General features: G+C 42.9%; 1 protein-coding gene across 2 annotated transcripts in view; it reads left to right on the forward strand.

Moving 5' to 3' along the window:
* exoc4 (exocyst complex component 4) overlaps window positions 1-24,346 on the forward strand; it is a gene marked incomplete at its 5' end in the record, with an annotated part of 101,895 nt that overhangs the window by 57,164 nt on the left and 20,385 nt on the right. Inside the window, 5 exons of one of the 2 annotated variants that reach the window (XM_079235731.1) lie at window positions 6,305-6,407; window positions 8,190-8,306; window positions 19,747-19,883; window positions 20,981-21,136; window positions 22,801-22,983. In XM_079235731.1, the coding sequence (XP_079091857.1) occupies window positions 6,305-6,407; window positions 8,190-8,306; window positions 19,747-19,883; window positions 20,981-21,136; window positions 22,801-22,983 (696 nt within the window). The remainder of the gene's footprint in view (window positions 1-6,304; window positions 6,408-8,189; window positions 8,307-19,746; window positions 19,884-20,980; window positions 21,137-22,800; window positions 22,984-24,346) is intronic. The other variant, XM_079235730.1, reaches the window with a different exon arrangement.

A 24,346-nucleotide genomic window follows, 5' to 3' on the forward strand; every position in this document is an offset into this window, starting at 1 on the left:
TGCGCCAACACACACACACACACACGCACATACATTTACTGACAGAAATTGTGCATGCAAGCAATACACGAGTGGATGCACACAGAATGAACATATTTGGCAAATATACCTCTGTGTCACATTAGGTTACTTGAGGGGTACAGCCCCCTTGATATCACTGTCGGCAGTCTTTGGTTCATTGTTACAGCGTCGGCAGACGCATATTCATGTCAATAGCTCTACGGCTAAGAAAAAATTGTTTATATTTGAATACTGTTGGTTGTTAAAGGTCTGTTATATTGTACGTCTCAATTTCAAACAGAATCATAGACAGTTAGACACAATGGGAGCAGCCGTGGTGATTTGACTGGGATACAGGATGAGATTTACAGCTGTAAGCCTCATATCCATATACAACTCTGGTTGTAATTTGGTTGCGACAGGCCTTTTTCACAGCGGACCTTTTGACTTCAACACGGTAGCGCATGTGTCTTAAACAACAATAACATGGCTCCCAGTAAGCCGTGACAGGGAGCCAGCGTGCACAATAGCAGGACCTTGAAACAGAGGCATCTAAATGAAATTCCACCATCATTAATTGTATTGTTTGCACCTGTGAAACCTCATTCAAGCACAAATTCCATCAACCAATTCAGCTGGTTTGAGTCGTGGGAATCTTGGGAGTCAACCTGTTGGCGTTACCTCTCTGTAGGCATGTTTTTTCTCGTGGGTGAGCTTTGCATCAACATCTTTTGGGAAGCTAAAAAATATATTTTTTATGTGAACAGCTGATCTTTGTTTTCATTATGTGTGGCGGGAAAGCTTAAGTCTGCATGTTCTCGTCTGTGTGCCATACATATTCTGTGCGGGCTTCCAAGAGGATGGACCCCTGTTTAATATCCCATTAGCTTTGCTCTCCCAAGGAAAGGTCCTGATTATGAAGCCCATTTACACCTGCTGCTGTAAGCACGTGGACATGCACAAATTTACATAATGCATCTATGCACCTTCCCATGGCACTACTCTCTTTCTCTCTTTTGTTCTTTTAAACAAACACACGCTCATGCCCACACACACACACACACACACACACACACACACGCACACACGCTCTCACACATGTGCAAATACACTGAAAGCCTTCAGCGAGTGTGATGCCGCATCAGGGGCAGGAGCGGGATATAAACAGCAGGGAGTCTGGCAGAGGCGTGGGCGGTGTGTGGGAAGACCATATGCATTTCACCAGGCTCTGATGAAAACACTTAATTACCCACAGTATTGTCACATCAAAATAAAAAAACAACAACAATATCCTCGCCCATCTATTTCCTTCTGTCTTTGTCTTTTTTGTTCAGACACACACACACACACACACACACACACACACACACACACACACACACACACACACACACACACACACCAACTGGAATCTTAATTCTTTCTCAAAACCATTTGTGATGTAAAAAGGAAAAAAATGAAAGACAAAAGCGACCTAAGCTGGTGAAGAAAGCTGACACAGTGCCATCCAGTGGTGGTGGGGGTAATTGCTGGGGGTCTTAAAACATTTAACTTAAAAGTGAATGTGTATATTTTTTAAACAACACATCTTGTGGATTAAAAGATGCTCTCGATCAAGCCATAAAAAATGTAAATGTTTCTTCCTGATGTTTTTAGTTGTCTTATTCTTTAATTTAGCTATATACTTTAAGAACCTCTTGAGTATGTATTTATAGTCCTACACACAGTAGTGCCTTACACTGTAGAAATAAGTAAGTAGTGTCCATTGGAGCGTCTAATTATTCTCAAAGAACCAACAATGAATGTGCAGTTGGATAACAATTAAAAGCTGCCATTCTCACATGTATTGTCTGATCCGAGGAAATGGAAGCTAATGTTGGCAGTGCCAACAAGTGACCCCATCCATTAAAATTATTTTATGATTTTTAAATCGTCATGAAGTGACCGGGTGCTGCGGGTAAGAAGAATGGTATTAAGATAAGTGCTTTCAAGTGTCACTGGATGTGGTGTATTGACATCTGTCTCAGAGGGAGAGGGAGGGAGAGAGAGAGAGAGGGAGGGAGAGAGAGAGGGAGAGAGAGGGAGAGAGGGAGGGAGAGAGAGAGGGAGAGAGAGAGAGAGGGAGAAGGAGAGAGAGAGAGAGGGAGGAGGGAGGGAGAAGGAGAGAGAGAGAGGGAGGAGAGAGGGAGAAGGAGAGAGAGAGAGGGAGGAGAAAGAGAGAGAGAAGGGGAGAGAGAGGGAGAGGGAGAGAGAGGGAGGGAGGGAGAGAGTGCTCCCTCGGCAGGGCTTCAGTGTTTCAGTGTGTCCTGTCCTTGGCGTGACAGGTCTTTACAGAACAAGCCTTCCTCTCTGTGCGGCGGAATCAGAATTCACCATAGCTGATGGGTTCGTGCCTGGGGGGAATTCTGGGAGATTTAAAAATGCTGAGTCTCTAATCGATCTTAGCACACTCTTATTCTGCTGTCTTTCTTAAATCTTCGTCTTTATCCCATTTCTCTTTCGGCATCATTACGCCGCTGCTGCAGATAGAGATGGATGATGGGATCCCAACCCTTTCCATTTAAAGAAGCATTTGTTACTCTAGGTTTAGTTTCCAGTGGGAAATGAATTCAGAGCTGCTGCTATAAAACATCTTTGTCCCTGTCTGATCTTTTTTTCTTCTTTGCTATCTTAAAAAAAAAATCAAACCTTGGCTTTCTCTGAATTATCAGAGAGCCATGGGGATGCAGTGGGTTCACTCATTAGCCAAATCCCTGTTGGTATAAATACATTATACCATTCAAGAATGTTATTTCTTGAGGCACATACACATAGGGCATGGCATCTACAATTATCCAACTCCAGACCCTCGGCTCTGACATCTGTTTCCTAATGATAGATAATTGCACGCTGTCAAGTGCAATCAACGATAGTTGCTGCTAAGAAACTGGGTTTGGAGTGTGACTGGTGCGGCCATGTTGGATCCGTTACTTTGAGGGAATTATCTACCTAGTTTATATTTTGTATCAGAAAATAAGTTTTCAACACAAATCCTTGTTTTAAAGCTAAAGCCATGAGCCTCCTTTACGTATTGACCTTATGGTTCAGTGAGGGCAGTCAAAAATATCTGCTCTTCTTTAGTGTAATAATTTGATCAGTAACACATTATTTATGTTATTTTTGTGTTACTTTTGTCAGTAGCACTTATGTTGTAATTAGTGAATCAATTAGCACCAGCTTCTCAAACTCCGTCTTGGTCTTCTTGTCCCTTTTTTAATGATCTAATTCAAATTCCCTTCTTGTAATCAACGCCTACTCTTACAACCTTTGCTGCACGCCAGTCTGTGTAAATGTCTGCCACAGTATTTTTAGGCCAGTCGGAAATGGTGTGTGCGTGTGTCTTAGGGTAGATAAGCAGATTATTTAAGGTTATTAAGATTTCACACACAGGGGCGACTCCACGCTGTGAAGTTGCCGCTGTGTCTCCGCAGCGCTACCGCCGCGCCTCCTTTGCGACTTGGCCCGCACTTCTGCTGCGTACAAGTGCCATATGGTGGACTGGTGTGTTTCGTTATCACCTGGCAACGCCACTGACATTGTTAATAGGGTCCAATTATAACAGCTGCATAAGATGAAGCGAACACCGGTACTGAATTCTCCTGGTTTTGAGAGAATTGAAAGCACCCGTTGCGTTTTTTTGAGGTAACTGAAGGCCTCATTGCCATTTGTGGTTTTGACTGTTACTGCTGAATTGGCTTTTCTGTAGTATGGTGCGCCTGTGATGTGAGGAAGGCCTTGAACTATACAACCTTGCAGTCATACTTATTCCACTAGCAATAACAGGTCTTGGAGGGCGTTGCCTGCCTAAAATATGTCTTATAATAAAGGAGCTCAAGCCAGACTGATAGTAGCGCAGCACAAAGCTCATGATAACTGGTAACTAGTGAAACTGTCAATTTAAACCAATGTGCTGCTCAGTTGTAGCCTTGAGAGATCAAATGAGGCCGGCTGTCAGTCTTTGTGAGAGGTCAGACTGTCTCTCCGTGTTTTTGTGTAGGAGGTTTGGCACAAAATACGACTTTCTGCAAATGGCCTTGTACAGCCTTTGGTGGTTTGTGATTCATTTGGAGTAGAGTCAAGTTGATGGCTTTTGAGAGTGTGTGTGTGTGTGTGTATATGCGTGTCTGTCTTTCTCTCTGTGTGTGTGTGTGTGTGTGTGTGTGTGTGTGTGTGAACTTGTTAGGTGTCATTTGTTATCGCCGCCGCCATCTCCACCAGAAGCTGTTATTCACTATGCAGTATGTCACGCCATCAGCGAGGAACATTTGGAAGCTGTGGTTGTAATGATAATGAGCCGGGAGAGACGTTCTTTCAGGATCCATTTGGAAATCTTTGAGCTCTGCTGTGCTCTGCCCCGTTTTATTTACCCATTTGCATTTTAACCAGCCTTGCATCTCTATATTCTAAACGATTCTTCTGAATCCTTTCAGAAAATGTTCTGTTTGATGCACATTTCCCTCCTCACAATCCGTATACTCCTAAAAATGTGTAATTTGCTGACAACGTGCTCGTTGGGTACGCTAACCGTTGCCGTCCCCAGCAGTCCTTTTAGCTCAGTTAGCTTGGCTAAACTTCCTTCCAACGCTCATGGGCTCGGTATCCTCGTGAAGGGCCCCGCGGCTCGGCTCCAGATGGCCGTATGGATAGACAAAGCTGTTTTACTGCCTCGTACCCTGCTACATTACTCAAACGTTATCACCCCTGCCTACAAAAATCCATCTGTGCTCACATGCTAACTTGAAGAATCCATCATCTTGACACTTGTATTGAAACAACGACAATTATGACAGCCGGAGATGGATCTCAGAACAACGCGATGCACATTTAAACTGGCAACGTTTGTCCTAAGATCAATTTTTTGAAATTAGGTTGTCAGGAGAAATTATATTTTGTTTTTTGTAAAAAAGAGGAGAGTTTAAGTTGTGCTCTGTATATATTTACACAGAGACGCTTTATATCTGGCCCCCATTGTTTTTGCAAGCTTGACGGTTTTAATGAGGCCACAGAAGAGTTTCTCCTACTTAACTTTCTGTTGTGGTGGAGTTTCAGTGGGAATCAATGAAGGATTTAGAATAGGTTTAGGTTCCTCGCTCATTCCGTCTCTCTCTCGCTCACTCTGACACACACTCGGTTTCTCACACACACACGCATTCACGCGCACACACTTGCCTCAGCTCTTGCTGACTAATTGGGTCCAGATGCTGAGTAGTGTTTTTGATGTGGCCTGTGCCTGCACATGTTTGTATGTACATGTACATGTACATGCAGGCTTACCTTTAGCCAATCAATCATCCACCTCCACTGGTCTGGTCCTCCTACAAAGGTAGTGTGTCCCTGGTTGTCTGCAATGCTGCTGACTCCTTGTTCTGACTCCAACTGCACATTAGCACACACACTGTTTCCAAGCAATGAAGTCATCCTCCTGCTTTTTTCTTTGTCCAACCAAATCACCACCGAGAGTCATCTTTGCTTCTCAACTTTTGTATTATTTTCGGTTTCCACCTTCAGTTTTTCATGATTTTCTCACGTAAACCCTTTTTCCTTTTTCCTTCCCTCTCTCCGTCGCTCTCTTCTATACGTTTAGGTCATATATATTACAGCTCTTGTAGGTCAAAGAATTCTTCTCTGAGGAGTTTGATTTATTTGTGCATTTATATGTGCTAAGCGCTTGAGAAGGCACTCGCTGTTGCATGGTCTGCCCTGTGGTGTGTGTGAGACGAGGCCAGTGACCAATGATTCTCTGACAAACGAGGTGTGAGTGTGCCTCTACCCAACCCATACATTACTGTCTGACGCTATCTGACCAACCAGACAGCAGCTTTCTGGCGGAATTAAGAGAGCCGGCATACAGAACCTTGGATTGTTTTATATCATTAAAGCTGTAAATAGCCCTGCTATCTGCAGGTATTTTACCTTGTAGTTTACTTTACACTTTCACTGCTGCTGCACACACTTACATCGGAGAGTCAGCACAACAGGCGTCTTGCGCTAATGGCATCCAAGCAGCTCCTCTGCAGCTCTTTTACGATATCTACCTTATTCAAAGACACCTTGAGTCATACAAAGCTTCCCAAAATGACTTCCCACGGCAGAGCTAACCCTTCCAGACGCTGTTGGACCCGTAGATGCAAGTTTACTGTGTTGCTGGTCACAAGCCTGTCTCATTGCTCCTGTGATAACATGACGGTGGTGAATTAGCCCCCTCCGCTCACAGGTGGTTATGATGTTGGTGTATTCTAAATGTTTGTTTGTGTTGACTCCTCAGGTTCATTCAGGAGATAGAGATGAACATGGGACCGGGTCAGGCCAAGCAGTGCCAACTCCGAGCCTTCCTAACTTACTACATCAACGACCTCTTCCTCAACCAGGTGAGTGACACATTGCTGCCTTGTAAATGATCTGATCGAGTGTCATATCAGCAGTCAAAGCAATGCTTTCGATTAACACCGAAGCTAGCAAGAAAATTACTTTTTTGAAAATAAAAAAAAGTCAGCTTTGGGGCGCTGTTAATACTAAATAACAGACTGCTGCTCACTTTATGTTCAAAATGATTAGTTTGTTTTTGAAAGTCACAATATGTTCTTGTTACTTGCTGGAACGTTTTGTACTATATCACTTTTTTTTTTTTTAAGTCAATTGGTCGAAATGTGGTGCTGTATGCTTTTAGGACTTCTATAAATTGAAAGAATAGCTTGGACATTTTTATTAGCCAAAATTGAGTGTGTGTTTGTGTGATTATCATAAAACACACCCTACATCTCTTCATCGATTGTTTATTTGGTGTTCAAGCTGCTTAAGTCAAACAAATGTAAACTTCTACTAAGCTCCCTCAAGCTTTATCAAGAATGAATTGGCTTAAACAATGTGTTGTTCAGATGACCATCTGGAGTTGAGAAATGTTTTCCATCAAATATTAGAAACTGCTTTGAATTACAGATACTTTTGATTTACACTGACGAGAAGACTGTTGTCTAGGGCTGCAACTAACAATTATTTTAATAATCGATTAATCGGTTGATTATTTTTTCGATGAATCGGATAAAAAAGCAAAAAAGCATTAATTTCCAACCCTTTATTCAAAAACAGAAGTGACAGTGCAAATTCAGTGCAAAACATGTTCAGAAAGCACTAACAGGTTGCTCCTTGAACATCCCTGAGCTGTTAATTAAAACAATTAAATTAAAATGGACTAACACTAAAAACATACACATGTATGCTTTACATCTGCCAAATGTGAGCCCTTTTTTTTTTACTGTAATTGATCTCCTTGGAGTAGAGGCTGCTTTAGCATGCCCTGCTTTATCAATATGTATGAAACAGTGGGACAGTGGGAAGCTGTACTGCTCCTCTCACGTCTGTTTTGACCGAAACCTCCAGGCCCAGCTCTGCATCAAGCTGTGCTACATATAGAGTCCTCTTCCTTAAACTATTTCATTCTGGGCCTCTTACGACCACGAAATGACGTTGTTGGCTAAGCCCAACTACGTGATTTGATTCAGTCTACTTTGAGTAAAAAAACAACCTGCAGCCAGATCCGCCAGTGTGCCGATTTAACGTTAACGAGTGACAGCGTGAACTGAACCAGACCGGGGGGTTACGGCATGTTTCACCACGTTACGTTTTTTTACAAGCAATACTGAACTGTAACGGAACATAACGTATCTTTAACGACAATACACAACCCAAACACGTTAGCTAACGTGATAGCAAGCTGACTAGCTTCCATTAACAACACGTTTGAGGGAAATGAAGCCGCTGTAGACATCTTAACGCTGGTTGGCCAAGACTCGACACGTCACATGCAAGATGTTCTATTTTTGCTAAGATCACGACTTCAGCGTTTCTCAGTCTCTCACTCCAATCTCAGACACGCTGGCGGCTAGTTGCTCTGCTCCGCTCTTCTTTTTTTTTCTCCGTGACTTTATGACTGCTGTAATAATCGCGTGACACAACGAATCGATAATGAAATTCGTTGCCAACACTTTTGCTAATTGATTTTTATCGATTTTATCGATTCGTTGTTGCAGCCCTTTTGGAAAATGTTAAATCAAAACTAAATACATGAAACAGTGACTAAATACAAGCTGTTGTCTAAACACAAAAGTGGAGTTCTTTATTATTCTTGCTTAACACTGTGTCTGAACCATTAGGTGCGAACAGAGATCAACAAGGAAATTCAGGCAGTGAGCAAGGCAGCTGACCCTCTGAAGATCCTCGCCAACGCAGATACCATGAAGGTTCTGGGCGTCCAGAGACCCCTCCTGCAGGTGAGAAACCTCCAGCATATACATTCTCAAGACACCAAACATCACCAAATATCCTTACCACGAGGGGGAATTAATAATAAGCTGTGCACGCTCTTTAATAAAACACCAAAGGTTTACCACATTTCAATCAAGAGACTGCTCAATAAACAGTATCATGTGTTATTATTGGTTTGGACATTAATTGCACAGGTGTAAATGACAGACGGTAAACAACCTTTGGCTATTGGTGACACAAGTTCACACACACACACGTGTGTGTGTGTGTGTGGGGCAGAGACTCATGTGAGCGGCTAAAAAAAAAATGCTGTCTGTTTGGCACCGTTTCCCCTTTTGTACCCCTGTTCAATGGGGGAAGGCTGTCTTGAGTATGCTCACCTTGCAGTTGTTTGTGATCTCAATAGGTTCAGGGGCAGACACACACACACACACACACACACACACACACACACACACACACACACACACACACACACACACACATACATAAACACACACACACTTGCAGCCTCTCTCTTGCGCTCAGATCATTAGGCCCGCCCTGCCACCTACCTCACAGGATCATAATTGCAGCTGAAATAGGGCTTGATTTTGGAGTTTGCAGCTGTTGCTAACTAGTGGTTATATAACTGGACACACACACACATCATTTTCAATTTTTCCCATGGAAATCGTCAGTTCACTCAAATCGCATACAAAATATATTCCTTCATAGACCCTCAGCTCCTTTAAATCCAGATTAAAGACTTTTCTGTTTGCTGTTGCCTTTAATTGAACTAGATTATATTGCTGCATTTCACTACTGCATTTTATTTCTTAAACTGCACTGCAACTTTTATTCAATTTTTATTTTTTATTTAGCTTTTTGACTGTTTTAATGTTTTCTTAACTGTTTTTAAATCCTGTTTTTAAATTGTTCTGCATTATGTTTTGATGCTTTTAATGGATTTATGTGAAGCACTTTGAATCGCCTTTTGAAATGTGCTATACAAATTATCTTGCCTTGCCTTGCACCACATTTAACCACAGGCTCATCTATCTGACTTTGGCAGCCTTTCTCATTCAACACAAGCTCACGGCAGGTTGAAGATTACAGCAGCGCCAAAGTAAAGATCCAGACAGTTGGCAAGATCTTCTACATTTCAGTTGTCAGATTTGTGTAAATGTATGGCGCTGTTTGTCTGCCATATTGTTCAAATGCATGTTTCTAATGTGTGTGTGTGTGTGTGTGTGTGTGTGTGTGTGTGTGTGTGTGTGTGTGTGTGTGTGTGTCCATACAGTTGTCAAGGAAGAAAGTGTCCCAGGGAGGTAGTTTGTCTGTGCTGTGGGTGTTTGTGTACCAGACCTTGGATATCTGCGTGTGTGTGTTTGTTTCTGTCAGAGCCTTCCTGTCTGTGCGCCTGGTTCTCTCACAGGGAGGGAACAGCGGTGGCAGATCATTACAGAGAGAGAGACCGTGGGCGTTTGGAGTTCAGCAGGGTTTGTTTACGGCTCGGGCCCATCCTTAACGAGCAGTGCAGCATCTTGCTAATTATGCTGCTGTGGCTAATGAGCCTTTCTGCTGATAGTGGGGAGTGCAATAAAACACTCCTTTTTGTTTGGGCTTTTTGCCTTTTTTAATTGGGCTAAATAAAAGAGCTTTGCGCTCTTCTTCTCCTGCCATTCACATTCCAGGGTAAGGATGGCATTTGTGTGTTTATCAGTACTTTTTCATTGTGTGTATTTGTGAGTCTGCTTTGCCACCTGTGTGAGTGTGGTGGTGTTTTAGGTCTCCAATTCAAGAGCCTTCCCACTGTTTGATGGCCTTTATCTTCAGTGTCACTGTTGTGACAGACCGCTCGCTTCTTTAGTCTGTAGCTTATTCATTTAGTTGTCATGAGTGCTTTTGATAAAGGGGTTTGACACCTTTTTATCCTGAAAGTATAAACTAAAGTAGTTTATTTTTAACCGGGTTGGTTTCTCACATTAGCTTCTAACTGGCCAGGTGGTGAATCTACCAACTCTTTGACTGCAATAGATAATTAAAGATTATAGTGACAGTACTATATAATGGTCGCTAGTTTCCAATAATGGAGCAGATGTGGGTGTGTGTCTCTTTGTGCGTTTGTGTGTCCACATTTCTATGCGAGAGCTTGAGTGTGAGCATGTTCGTGTGCACACTTTAACTGTATGTGCTCCCTTTAAGTGCCATGATGCTCTCTGTGCCAGGTGCTATCAGAGGGAGACACACACCGCTGGCACCCGAGCCAGCGTGGTTGACGAGAGGGAGATAGCTCAATATTGCTACACCACATTAAACACACTCTCATACACCTTGGCTGGAGCCACATACGAGAAACCATGGGGGTTAGGGGGGCACATTTTATAGACGCATCTGCTCTCTGCAACCACTGAAGCACAAGTTGATGATGTGTGCAGCAGTTTAAATTGGAGGAAGACATTAACGTTTAGCATGTGCAGTTTGTATGTTCTGGAAGAGAGTTGACGAGTTTAGAGCCAAACAGAAATGTAATTTTGCACGCGCATATGCCAGAAGTTTCTTAAAGACTCATCAATAAACAGGAAGCCATCAGTCTATCGTCGCTTTAACGACCCTCTGCTGTATTATAGATTTACCTCTGGTCTATTGTTGCCCCCTCACAACATGAAGAGAATATTTACAGATGCATTTCCATAGCATTAACTTTTGGAGTGGACCCATATTATGAAATAAATGTGTGTTATTTGAATTCTTTGACCTTTGGTCTGTGTTATCTCGCCAGTAGAAATGGCCAAATTGACTTTGTGGAAACACTGCACAGGAGTCAAGGTGAACATGTGCCTTAGGTTTGCCTAAACAGTCCATAATAAGCAATACACATTCAGTCTGGGCATAGGTGAACAAATAGTAGCGATATGGGCAATGATTTGCCTATCGCTATGCACCAGCAGTGTCAAATACTGCATATATGTATCATGTACATATATTACATAATAATGATATGATTATGAGCCTGACACTGGCTATATATTGTCCACTAGGAGCATGAGATAAGAGCTGACTGGGACAGTATATGGTTCAGTGGGAGAGGTTCACGTCCATTCATGTATCTGTGTGATAGCAGCGCCTGAGCTGATAAGTCTTGAGAGGAGCAGTAGTGTTAAAGAAAGGAGAAAGGCAACCAAGCCACAAATCAGTCGGTTTTTATGCTTATTTGATATCTGGCATTATTTCTTGCCTGTTCGACGTCTCTGTTGTTCTCCACTTTTCATCTTTGTGACCATAGTTATTCCCATTTTATTCTCGCTTTCCTTTCTTTTTTCTTTCTTTCTTTTTTTCACGGCCTGGACTAACACACAAACGTATATGCTGCTAGCCCCAGCAGGGCGATGCTATCTGTCCAGCTTTGGTGTTGCCACTGATTGATTCATTTAATTAGAGTTAGATCGAGGGAAATGGAGGAGGGGGGATAGAGAGATGGGGAATAGAAGTAGAAAGTGGGATAGGGAGGGTATGGTCACTCTGCTGGATAGCTCTGGAGATTGGCTCCATTAATCTTGGTAGAACTCCCCTATGTCCCCTTTACACGCTCACTTTGTGACACACTAACATACAAAGCATACACACAATGTGCATCGGCACAAGCGCAATGAGAGAAACGCCGCAAACAGGCGCCCGTATTGCTCCGTCCAGAAGACAGTGGTGTAGAGCCACCTGCGCGCCCGCTCGTGTTTGTGACGGAGTCCATGAGTGCAGAGTAATTGTTTGCGTTCTGTGGGTTTACTTCATCAGCCAAGACCATGCCAGAGCCACAATTACATTACACGGCCCTCTCTTTCCAGCTAAGTATCATTCAGCTTCATCCCCGGTGACTCCAAACAATAGCCACTAACTAGTCCTTTTGTTCCCGTGTGTGTGTGCAGTAAGTGTCCCTCCATGCATTATTCATACGTGCATGTATTTGCCTGTTTTGCCATGTTTGTATGCACACAAAACTTGTTCTGGAGCCATATAAAGACTGATTTCATTCCCTCTCTGTCTGCTGCCTGAGCGCTCACTGTATTGCAGATGCGTTCAGCTGCCAATGGCCTGCTAATGATGTTGACCTTTTTAAATTTCATATTCACATGTAGCTTTGTGAGAGAAGAGCTTGGAAACGGACTTACACACACATATGTATACACGTGTTAGTTGTACGTGCACACGCGCTCGCACACCCACCGCCAGAAACCGTAATGACACTGACCTTTTTATTTGTGATGATGTGTGTAGGCAATGTTTATTTGCAGGGGGCTGATCGCTTCCTGTTGATTGGCTCCCTGCTGCCCCCCCCCACACAAACACCCCCATCATCACACACACACACACACACACACACACACACACACACACACACACTACCGCTCTCATCAACAGACGCAGCAATCACAGCACAATACACCTGTTAGCTGCCCTATGATTAGGACACAAGTGGGATAAACAGACCAGAGGTTGTTAGGGTGGTTTGTATACACTTGTGCTCACACACATGCCAATACCAGAAACAAAATCAAAAGCTATTCCCATGTCTATTAGTAAAAAGGAGAATCTCAGCGAAACTGCACAACAACCATTTTAATTCTGCTCAAATAGGTCTGTTCACCGTAAAATAAATAATCAAAATGCTTTTCCATTTAGTGGAATGCGTTCTGGAGCCCGCTACTACATTATCTGTCTCGTAATGGATTGTGCCGAAGCATCCTGTCGACAATTTTACAGCTGTTAAGAATTATCAAGGAATGAGGCACCTCAATAAAAAACACCGCTCTTACTCGCAGCAATTTTGGCTGCACTTGAAATGAATCCCTCCAATCTCCTTTTCCTCCACCACCAAGAGAGACAAAGTTGTAATCACTCGGGCAACTAGGTGGTTTCCAGAGATTATTTGATTCTGTGTTCTCGTCTTGGCCTTATTTAAACTGTGATGATGTGCAGTGTCTCAAACTGGTCAGATCCACTCTCAATGTTCTTAAAAGGTCAAACAGAGGTTGTAGGATGAAAGCACAAGTTTCCTGAGTTTTCATTGATTGCACTCTTGGTTGTAAATGTCGTTATACCTGTATCCTGAATTTTCGCAGTCACCAATCCTCCAGCTCTTTAGATATGTGTTTGAGTTATTGTTATTATTAAGTTTGAGCTATAACTACAAAGAAACTGCCACAATTCAGTTGTGCATAAAGAAATATAGCTGACAAATGTCACACACCGCTCCACAGTTTCCGGAAACTTCTCTCGTGCTGCTCTACTGAGCATGTGCACAGCTAAGCTCTGCATGGGTTCGCTCCAGCAACACAAAGTTACAAGTACAGTTTACTCAAGGCAACTTAATTGTATACCCCTTTCAGGCAAAACGAGTAATTAACTTACATTACATGAGTTCAACCAGCAGGAAAGAGAGAAATAAAGTTCACTCATGTCATTTAAGTAAGTATTACCTTTTACAGTTTACAGTTTGTAGAATACGTCACCTTTTCTTCTACTAAATAGACTCAAATCCTGATACATGTTTGAGTCTAGCTCTCCTCAAGGTCTTTTTTCTTCTTCTGCCTTCTTCTCACCGCTCAAGGTGTAGCAATCCCCACCACCCACCTCCGCCTGGTTATCTCACACTGAACACATCCACTCCCGAGGCTCTCACCCAGCTGCCCCGGGCCGCAAACCTGCCGCTGCCATGGACATGTTCCTCTCTCACAAATGTGACACAGCTGTGCTTTGTTGATGCTTTTTATATCTATACGCCAGATATATATTATATACTGTGTGTGGGGGAGGGGAAGAGAAAAAGAAGAGAAGAGAAAAAAACTGCCTCACCAGCTGCAGCCCAAGGTAGTACAGGTTCACACCATGCAGCGCTACCCCTGACAGAGTCTCGGTTTGTAACAAGACATAATCTTTGCCTTTGGAGTGAGTGAGTTAGAGAGATGAGAGAGAGAGAAGTTGAAATGTCAGCTCTACCACAAACATGCCCTTTGGTTTGAGAGAAGGTTTTGGCTGTGGGCGCCTGATAAAAGTTACAGCTTGAATTTTTAGAAGCAGGTTAATGTTCTGAATTTGCAAATAACAATCTTTTTGTTGCTGTGAGCACACACATTGTTGCGTTTGTGTGTGTGTGCACCAATACAATGGCTCCATAAGGGTTTCATCTGCCATAGAGAAGGTCCCCCCCCCCCCCTCACAGAACACATTAAACTGCATTATAGTGCCAACGTAGTTTCGCTCACAAGTACCAGTGGTAGCCTAACTTTGTTTGTGATTAGTAATTCAGAAAAAAATATTGTAATAGTTTTTAATAAACATATAAAATAGCCAGGACATGTCATACCGAACAGAAGAACACCAAGGCGATCATGGAGTGTTTAATTAATCAACCTTTGGGTCGCTATATGGAATCACATCTGAACTATTGGGGGTTTCTGAAAAATGTAAAAGCTAAATTTTTCACCCTGCGTTTGTGTTTTTGCATGGGTTTGAAGTGTGTGTGTGTGTGTGTGTGTGTGTGTGTGTGTGTGTGTGTGTGTGTGTGTGTGTGTGTGTGTGTGTGTGTGTGTGTGTGTGTGTGTGTGTGTATTGTGTGTGTGTGAGAGAGTGTGAGATATGGAAGCCCATCTGTAATCAGCCAAGTGTGATATTGCTCCTCATCTCTCAATTAGAACAGTTACAAACACTGCATTAAGCTTTGCATTAGAAGTGATGATGGCGGAGGTGGAAAAGAAGATGCTTTCCTATAACAACTCAATTCTGTCTACCGAGAAGCTGTTTCTCCATACTGGGAACACCAATGTCAAATAAATATGTTTGTCCCAAGCAAATAATTTAATCACAGACAGCCACGTTGTCTTCTAGGATTCAGTTTGCATAACTCAGATTTTACCCCAAACCTGATGGATATTCTGCAGTCCATCAGAGGGATGACTACTTGAACTTGATTAGAGGTGACAGCTCCTGATTGGTGACTTCCAGGTCATGAACAGTAGGAAGAACCTAGGGGGTAGGGGATGGAAATCTGAGTACAAATAAAGGCCTAGCAGTGCGTTGAGTATTGATGTCATGAAATCATACTTTTCAATTTCCGGAGGAAGGCAGTGCAAATCTTGAAATCTCTAAATTCAGTCAATTCAACAGCACACAAGACAGTGGAGTTTTGTAGACTAAATCAAAATGTTATTTTAAATGATGACCAGGGGCAAACTGAAGGAAATCCCATGAGGGCCATGTTTTGCCACATTTGTTTTCTTTTTTTCTTTGGTGACATTATACACACTTCAGTAGACAAACTCACACCGCCTTGTTGTCAGAGTTTAAACAAACTTGAATACAAACCCACGCCCATGCACACACATACAAAGAAGCATGTGTCGCGGTTGAGCGGGCACAAGCGTGAGGGCCATCCGGTGTGCGTCAGGGGAGTCTTCGGAGTGTTTCTCGACTGTGACGTTGATGAATGATCTGTCAAGACGATGTCCCACTCATGCCCAGCTCCCCCTTTTACCCAGGAGAGGGACAGCCTGTGTGCATGTGTGTGTGTGTGTGTGTGTGTGTGTGTGTGTGTGTGTGTGTTTGTGAGAAAGGGGGGAGACAAAGGTTATCTTTGCATGTGTTCTGGTTTGCGTGGGTGTGTGCCGTTGTGTGTACACGCACTGCTGCGTACGTATTATTTTGGCAACCCCTCAGTCACACATGTGACTGGCATGGGCCCGGCATTACACGGGTCAGCGGTTCGGGGTCGGGTTGTGAGCGAAATGGCAAAGAGCATGGGGTTAAACACTCTGAACCCTGCACAACCTTGAGGGAGCACCCCACTATTTTAAATGGCGAAAATCCATGAGCCGTTTCCCATTTAAACCTGAGGCCCTCAGGTCCCCCCTTCCTCTTCAACCGCTTCATCACAGAAAAACCTTTTAAAACAAACTGCCGTTCACACACAACATGCACTTAGACAGTCCAGGCGAGCTTGAGTAAATAAAATGCACTTCCTCTACGTAACCCTCCTTTCCTTTATACCTTAGGTAACAAAATACAGCAACACAGAATAGTGCATCCCTGCTAACTGTATTAATTTCCTTCCCTTCATTCTGCTTTTTACTCACTCCATCAAAGGAAATAACTACTTTTAGCAGCCGCTCAGTGGGGTTGCTGTAGTGATGACCGTGCATTAAGCGCTTTATTTCCGCTGAGTGCGAGGCCTGTCTTGTTGGCCACTATGGCAATGGCCTTCATTTCACTCTTAACAACTGCAGTTTACCCCAGGAAATTTTGAGATCCATTTGCAGGACGCAGAGTCTAATTTCCCCTGATGACCGTGCTTTTTCGTATTAATGATGTAATCGAGTGGAGGCAAAGTGCAACCAAGCTCTTTGAGGTGCAATGTAATGCTGTGAAGTAGAATTACAAGAGAATGATGGGTGTTTCTCACTTGGTAGCGCTGCATGTTGACCTTAGCGCTTGAAACATGTGAAAGAGAGAGGGAGAGAGTAAAATAGACGCAGACAGAGGACTCCGCACTGGATGTTGTCTCCTCTGTAACGGTCAAGAAAGATAGAGGAGACGCAGCAGAAGACGCTCTCTATACCACTCTCACTCACTCAGCCCTCCCTTTCTCAATCTGTCCCTTGATTACTTTTTAATGATTTCTGCTGCCTAAGACAAATGGCTGTGTTAAATGAGCAGAATTAGACAAGGGAGCTGAGCGCAAGAGCATTTGTTAGAGCAGGAGTAATGGATCAGGCAGCCATTGTTTACTCTTCTCATTCATTCACGGGCCTGGCCGGCTATTGAGGGCTTTGTCTCAAAGTCGAGGCGGCAAGAGGGAAGGGCCACTGTTGTATCTCTGACAATACATTAACATAAAGATATTTGCAAATTCTCTATAGCACAATGTTGAACTTCTCATAATTCCGTCATTTTTTTTTATAATTAATGTAATATATTTGAATGTGTAAAATTCTTGCTAAAGCAGCTGGATGAAGGCTACAATATGAAGCACATCCTGGATGACACTTTATAACATGTGATTTAATTATTATCTAGTATAACAGGATTTAAATGATCAGTTGTTTGGATATTCCACGTTAGCCTCATTCTTATGTATGCTATTCAGTACTTTATGCTTTTTCTTGATGTATCCTGATAGCCGTCCAGTTTTCCCAAAATGATTGTTGCTATGCATGGACTAAATCAATCCAGTTTGATTTATCTAAATTATTGAAATATTGCAAAGTCAATTAGATCCTAAAAAGCGTAGTACTGTAATGGACTCTACTTATACTGACTGAAGAAGTCAGTCATGCTAAAGTTTCCCAGAGCCACCCTCTGAATCCCTTATACTCTGACCTCCCTGGAGTAGGCAAGCAAAGAAACTGTCTTTCCTTCCAGCGATCAGAAAAAAAGTAGCATATGATTATCTCTGCATTATTGCTGTAGTCACAGGAACAGAAATTGCCAATGCTTTTCTTTTTGCTTTTCTTTTTACAGTGTTAATTGGTTTGCAGCAGGGGTTTTCGACCCTTTTAAATATATATATATATATATATATATATATATATATATATATATATTTAAGACTTTAACTTTAATCTGATTGTTAAAAAAAAATATTTGAGGACCACCTCTGCAATTAAATGGGAAAGAAAGTGACAAAATGAAGGAGTCAAATAATTTGGGCTGGACAGTAAATCTGTATGCCACTGGCCGACATAATGACCAAAATAATTATTCGGCTTACCCTCGCCCACGGGGTTGAGAATAGCTGGTTTGCAAAACAACCAGCCTACACTAAGATGTGGTGGTAGCTGCTGCCAGAGCTGCACTAACAGCTAGCCCTCCTGCAGGGTCTGTGTGTTTCTTCCTGCCCTGGCAGGCTGACAAGGAGTCAGGCATGGACAGTAGAGGGTGCTCCCTTGGCAGAGACACGGCCTTGGTTTGCGCTCCATGGGCACGGGCACTGCTATGGATCATTACTCCCCTCAGTGGAGTGTGTGTGTGTGTGTGTGTGTGTGTGTGTGTGTGTGTGTGTGTGTGTGTGTGTGTGTGTGTGTGTGTGTGTGTGTGTGTGTGTGTGTGTGTGTGTGTGTGTGTGTCAGAATGAGATGGGGGTAAACTGAAACACAGAAAGAGCTATTAATATTGATATCATTTTTATCACATCAGGGGTTTCTCCATATTTCTGATGATCAATTACAGTCACTACTGCCCCCTACAGACACTTAGGCAACTAGCTTCCAGCCTTGAATATTTACTAACATACGCTAAAATAGCAGAGGCAATACTAATTATTATGTCGTGCAAAGCCTGAGATTTGTACATTTTAATTGCACCTGTCTAAGATCATGCATATTATTGATATCATACAGACTGCATGTGTTTCACTATTTATATATTTATAAGCATTTGACGAGCGAACGAGATGTTGACTCTGGAATAGATTATCTGGTTGCCTGTGTGTTCGGCTTGGTTCTGGCAGGCAACACTAAAAAGCAAGCAACTGGCCTATAGTTGCCAAAATATTCCACTCCTGCAGTTGTTTGCGCCCACCACATATCATTTCCATTTTATTCATCTTTGACAAAGCTATTATTTTTTCCATTTCACACCTAAACAATGGAACTCCGTATTAAGTTTGCACAGGAAGAATAGCGAGATGAATATTAAGAATCTATGAATGATGAATAGAAATCGCTTGTTTAACTTAAAATCCCCTCTCTGTGTATCTTTGTGCGGGATTGCACTGCTTTCTCACTCACACTCTGCTGCTTTTGTAGTCGTAGCGAGTTTCAGAGTGAGTGCAGCAAGGCTATCACCAGACTAATAGCAAGTTATCACTATTATTGGAGCTGTAGGGTAGATTGGTTAAGTGCTAGGAGCAGGCAAACTGGAACCTACTGAGTTGTAATCTCATTTAACAGCTCTTGAATTGCTCAAAGGTGTGTGTTTTGAAAAGTTTGCTCCCTGTGTGAGTGTGTGTGAGTGTGTCAGGGGATGTGAAGCTGCTCTGCTGTTCCCGGGCCAGCTATTAGTCACGCAGGAGTGGCTAATCTGTAATGGCTGCTGTCACGGCCCTGCCGTGGCTCCCGGTGATGGTTGCACTGTGAGAAATTCATACACGCACTCATTTTCAACCTGAGAACACACACAACACAGAAGTTTTAAACACGCCCAAATACGTGCACTCACACCGATTCACTTACATGCAAAGAGTCGTCCGCTCCAGCGATACAGTGTGACAACTTCTGACAAGCTCTCCAGCACCCGTCATCAGTCCAGTCGCAGGAGACATAGACAAGTGACGTTGGAGTCATCCTGTTATATTGGCAGTGCGGTAGACTGGATCCGTCTGAGCACTTGCATACAATCCTCCTTTATTTACATTTTCTTATTTAAATATAACCAACCAAACTCTCATTGCTCTCCTCCCGTTTCTGCCTCCAGAGCACGGTGGTCGTGGAGAAGTCCATCCAGGACCTGATGAGCCTGATGCAAGACCTGAGTGCCTACTCCAACCAGTTCCTGGAGATGGTTTGCGACAAGCTCAAAGAGTACAAGGAAATCTGCAACACAGCCTACAGGTAAAAGAAGAAGGAGGCTAGCTCACCTTCATTAGGATCTGAAATCCTCAGAATTACAGACACTTTAACGATTTGCTTTTACTATTTAAATTCTTTAAATAAATTCTATTCTGTAACATTAACACAAATGTAGTTGAGGAGCTTTCTTCAGTTACATAAAAAGAAAGTGGTGTCAGTTTCTTTGATTGATAAAACTGTTGCAGGAATCAATCTGCGTTGTTTAGGTTTGGCCGTAGCCTTTATTGCTGCAAAACTTTTATAGAAAAACGTGGAGAAATGTTATTGTTGATTTTTATGAAGGCTCACAGCATTGAATGCTTATTTTTAAAACAAACAAACGCAATCGCACACACATTGGAGCTGTTAAAGGCCATCCATCTGTGCTCCCCTAGGACCTTGTAGCACCTGGTCAGGTGAAAGGGGGGATGGGGGTAGAGAATAAAGAGGGATAGGAGAGGGAGTGATGAACGGGCCAGGAGATGCAGGAAGAGGACTGCAGACTGCTGGGAGTCCATCTGGACTCCGTCACAGGTCAGCCTCGGTCTCACTGGGGCCTCGCAGTGATAAAGACGAGCCCAACCGAGGCTGCCAAAGTGTGTGTGTGTGTGTGCTGCTTATGTTTGTGTTCTTGTGTGCATTTACACATGAACAAGACCGTGTCTGTGCGTGTGTGTGTTAGGTGTACATATGTGTCTCGTATACAAGGTGTTTTATGATATTAATTGCGTTACCTAGCAGTTTCTCCAACCATATGCACATATGCACACAAAGCAAATATATGTTGGCAGGCTGCCGCAATTTCTCTTCACGCCAAATCAGAGCTGCTGTAAAACCACTTTAATGTCAGTACAGATGCTCTGATACTTGACTCGTATTAGTATTTCATATTATGCAGTTGACTACTTTCAAGCTGCACTTGCTGCATGCCTCTAGAGCAGTGGCAGTTTGTCGGGGGAAACATTTTAACATCTTCACTTTTGGGTTCAGACATTGTTGATCCGAGTGTTACTTTTAGGATTCCCTGATTTCACGACAGAAACCTCTAAATATAAAGAACGAATTCCCTTCTGAATTTCATTGTGTCTGTGTGTCGTCAGGGGCGTCGTCCAGTGTGAGGAGAAGCTCACCATCAGTGCCTCCTGGTCTAAAGACGAGGACATCAGTCGTCTGCTCCAGTCGCTCCCGAACTGGGCAAACATGGCCCAACCCAGACAGGCGCGGCAGAAGAGAGAGGATGAAGAGGACTTCACTCGGTACGCACACAAAACACATGTACTATTCCATATAAATGTGCAAATGTCCATTCAAAATGCTGTCGTAGAAGAACCTATTCTCAAACAAGAGTAACAAGCGCACACTATACACACACAAACAAGCAGACGTAGACATACACCACCACACTTGAGCAATCGCGCAAATAATCCCTCCCTCTCGTCTTTTATTTGCATATTATTGAACCCTCGGTTGTTGACTAAGATGCACCCATGAAATAAGTCGTGATTGCTCTTTTAAACACCCTCTATCTGAAGGAAGTAAGGAAACGAGGGAAGAACAAAATAGGAAAATATAAGGAGAGCAGACGGAGGAGGGTTTGGGGGGCAGTCTTATCGAAATTGCCTTTGAAAGTGCGCACTCTTCAGGGAACACTGGAGCTCATCGAAGCGGAATAGTAAAGTAAATAAATAAATTGGTTATGTGGCCAAAGAAAGTCAATCTGTTGTGTGCACGTTCTCTCCCTCTCTCATACTCCCTTTCTCACACACACACACACACACACACACACACACACGCACACACTAAGGGCTCAAAGATAGCAAGGAGGGAGACAATAACACTGTTTGATTTGAGAGCCGTAGATGTTTTCATCACTGTGAAATGGGGATTAGCTTCTGCACGACTGGCAACCCAGTGCGTTAATGAAGCCTCATTAATAAACTACACATGGCTGTGCGTGAGTGAGAGAATAAGTGTTTGTGTTGTCTGGTGTTTCTTTGTACCCATTTGTTGTTCAGAGGATCTTGATCTCGTGGGCATCCCGGTGACTCCGGAGGCCGGTCCACATGCCATGTGTTCGCAGCACTGCTGTGTGTTGAGATTTAGTCATCCAGCTTCCCCGCTCTCTCCCCCGCATTCCTTGCCAGTTACCGGAGTCAATTGTCCTTCCTAAACCACAAGCGCTCGTAAATATACGGAAAATGGGGGATTTGATCTCTTCGTCTTTGTTTTTCCACCCTGTAAATTTCCGCCGTCTGTTTGTCTTCCACTTCTAAATGTTCTCCATCACCTGTTGTTTTTCCTCCCCTCCAACTGTTTAGCTACGATCAACTTCCTCCTTTTGAAGTCACTATGTCTACAAAATGTATTTGAGCACTCTATCTTTATTGTGCCCCTTTCTTCCTGACATCTCTGTCTTTCCATACGTCTTGTTTCTGTTACATTTGTACATCACTGCCTTTATTCAGTCCCACATCAGTGTGCACACAATCTTTATTATACAACTTCACAAATAAACACTTTATCAACAGATGAAGACAAACATTTGCACATCCATTACTTTCAGCAATCCATTCTGTTTTATATTATGAACATTGTTTTCTATTATAGCATTTATGGAAGCCGCTCGCTGCCTCTGCGGCGCAGACATTTTAGACTTTCTGAATCCAACCAGCAAACCAACAACTGTCAGTCTTTCAGTATTCAGTCCTTTGCTGAGTGCTGTAGTTGAATACTGTTTCATAGTCATACTTCTTGGTCATAAGACATATAATTGTCCGTGCCCTTTTTTTGATAGCAGCCATTTTTCATAAAGGGTGTTTGCTGAGTGATGGCCAAATAATGTTTTTCTTTGCTAACAAGATCTTGTGTGTATCCGTCTAAACACACATACTCTTAAATCCACACTCTCTGCATCATACAGGGCAGCTTTTGCTAAGGAGTCGGAGGTGCTGACCGGGAACCTGGGAGACAAGCTAATCCCCCAGAATGAGATCCTGCGGGACGTCAGTGACCTGAAGGCTCTGGCCAACCTTCATGAGAGCATGGAGTGGCTGGCCAGTCGCCTCAAGACGTTCTTCACCAACCTGCCTCATGCCTCCAGTAAGTAAGGGGGAGCATCAGAGCTACTTTGACGTTTTAAAGGTGCATGGGAGGGGAGGGGGCTCCGGAAGTTATCAGCTATGACAAGAAACCATCAGTTATTATGATGTATACAGTCGCCTTATCACCCATACTCTTTGTCATATGCCTCATTTCCACTGTACGGCACAGCTCACTCTTTTTCGATCATTACCATTGACTCAAATTGTGGCTATTACCTGTAACTCGTCACCTCATCTCCTTCTCTCTTAGTTCTCCTGGCAAAAACTTAACACACTCATACTTCTTTGCATAATGGACCTGTCATATCTCTGCACATATGCAAGAATCTGTAACATCCCTCGATAGTATGTACAAAGTGATTGGCAGACTGCATGCTGATTTTTCATCACCTAACCAACTGGATTCTCTCCAAAAACACTGTTCCTTCTCACTGGATAAATCTCAAAGTGTGACACAGTTGATGAAAAAATAAATTAGGAAAAACTTTGTGATATTTTTGACACAAGCATTTACATATGCAGTCGATTTTGCACATACACCCGGCACACTGACGCCGACGCAGACATCTGTTGCTGTAAACTTGATTATTGCCTTCGACTCTGACACATGAATTCTGCTCGGCGGATGGTTGCATTGCACCAACAATTTGATTATCCTTGCTGTCATTTTCTATCCCCAGTTTTTTTGTATTTATTCTTGTTTTCTATTCAGGAATGACTGAGTTTATGTGTGTGTTTTCACATCATTTCCAACAGATTTAAGGAGTATGACGGTTTAGTGCTGCTTAAACTCTGGAGACACCTGGAGAGCAATCTTACATCTTAGACATTCTTTTTGGAGACATTGCCACTCGTCTCTCAGGTCATTAAGCAGTTATTGATCAGAATACACTACGGATTAAAAAACAGTGTCTGGATGGTTTATGGAGGGTCACAGTCAGGGGTATACGAGGCTTTCTCATCCTTAGCTGCAGCCCTTTTGTAGCATCGCTTCTTACCTGTGCCTCATTAAGTTGTTGTTTGAGTGCGTTATTATCACACACTCATTACCTTCTCTACTGGAGTTGTCAAAGAGCACTTTACACACACACACACACACACACACACACACACACACACGCACACACACACTCTCATTATCTTTGCTCTGCAAGTGTGTGTGCATGAATGTCTACTCTAATTTAGGACTCTTAAAAGCATTTCATACATCCCCGACTCAGTCATCACTTTTGTATAATTAATCACTGATCAAAATGAGGTGTATGTATATGTGTGTGTTTCTAGGTCTTGTTAATCATTAACAGTAATGCTTTTATCCTCATTGTCACTTTAAGAACATGCCTAATCTCTTGTTAGAGCTTCTTG

The sequence above is a fragment of the Taurulus bubalis genome, assembly GCF_910589615.1.
Source record: "Taurulus bubalis genome assembly, chromosome: 20".
NCBI lineage: Eukaryota > Metazoa > Chordata > Actinopteri > Perciformes > Cottidae > Taurulus > Taurulus bubalis.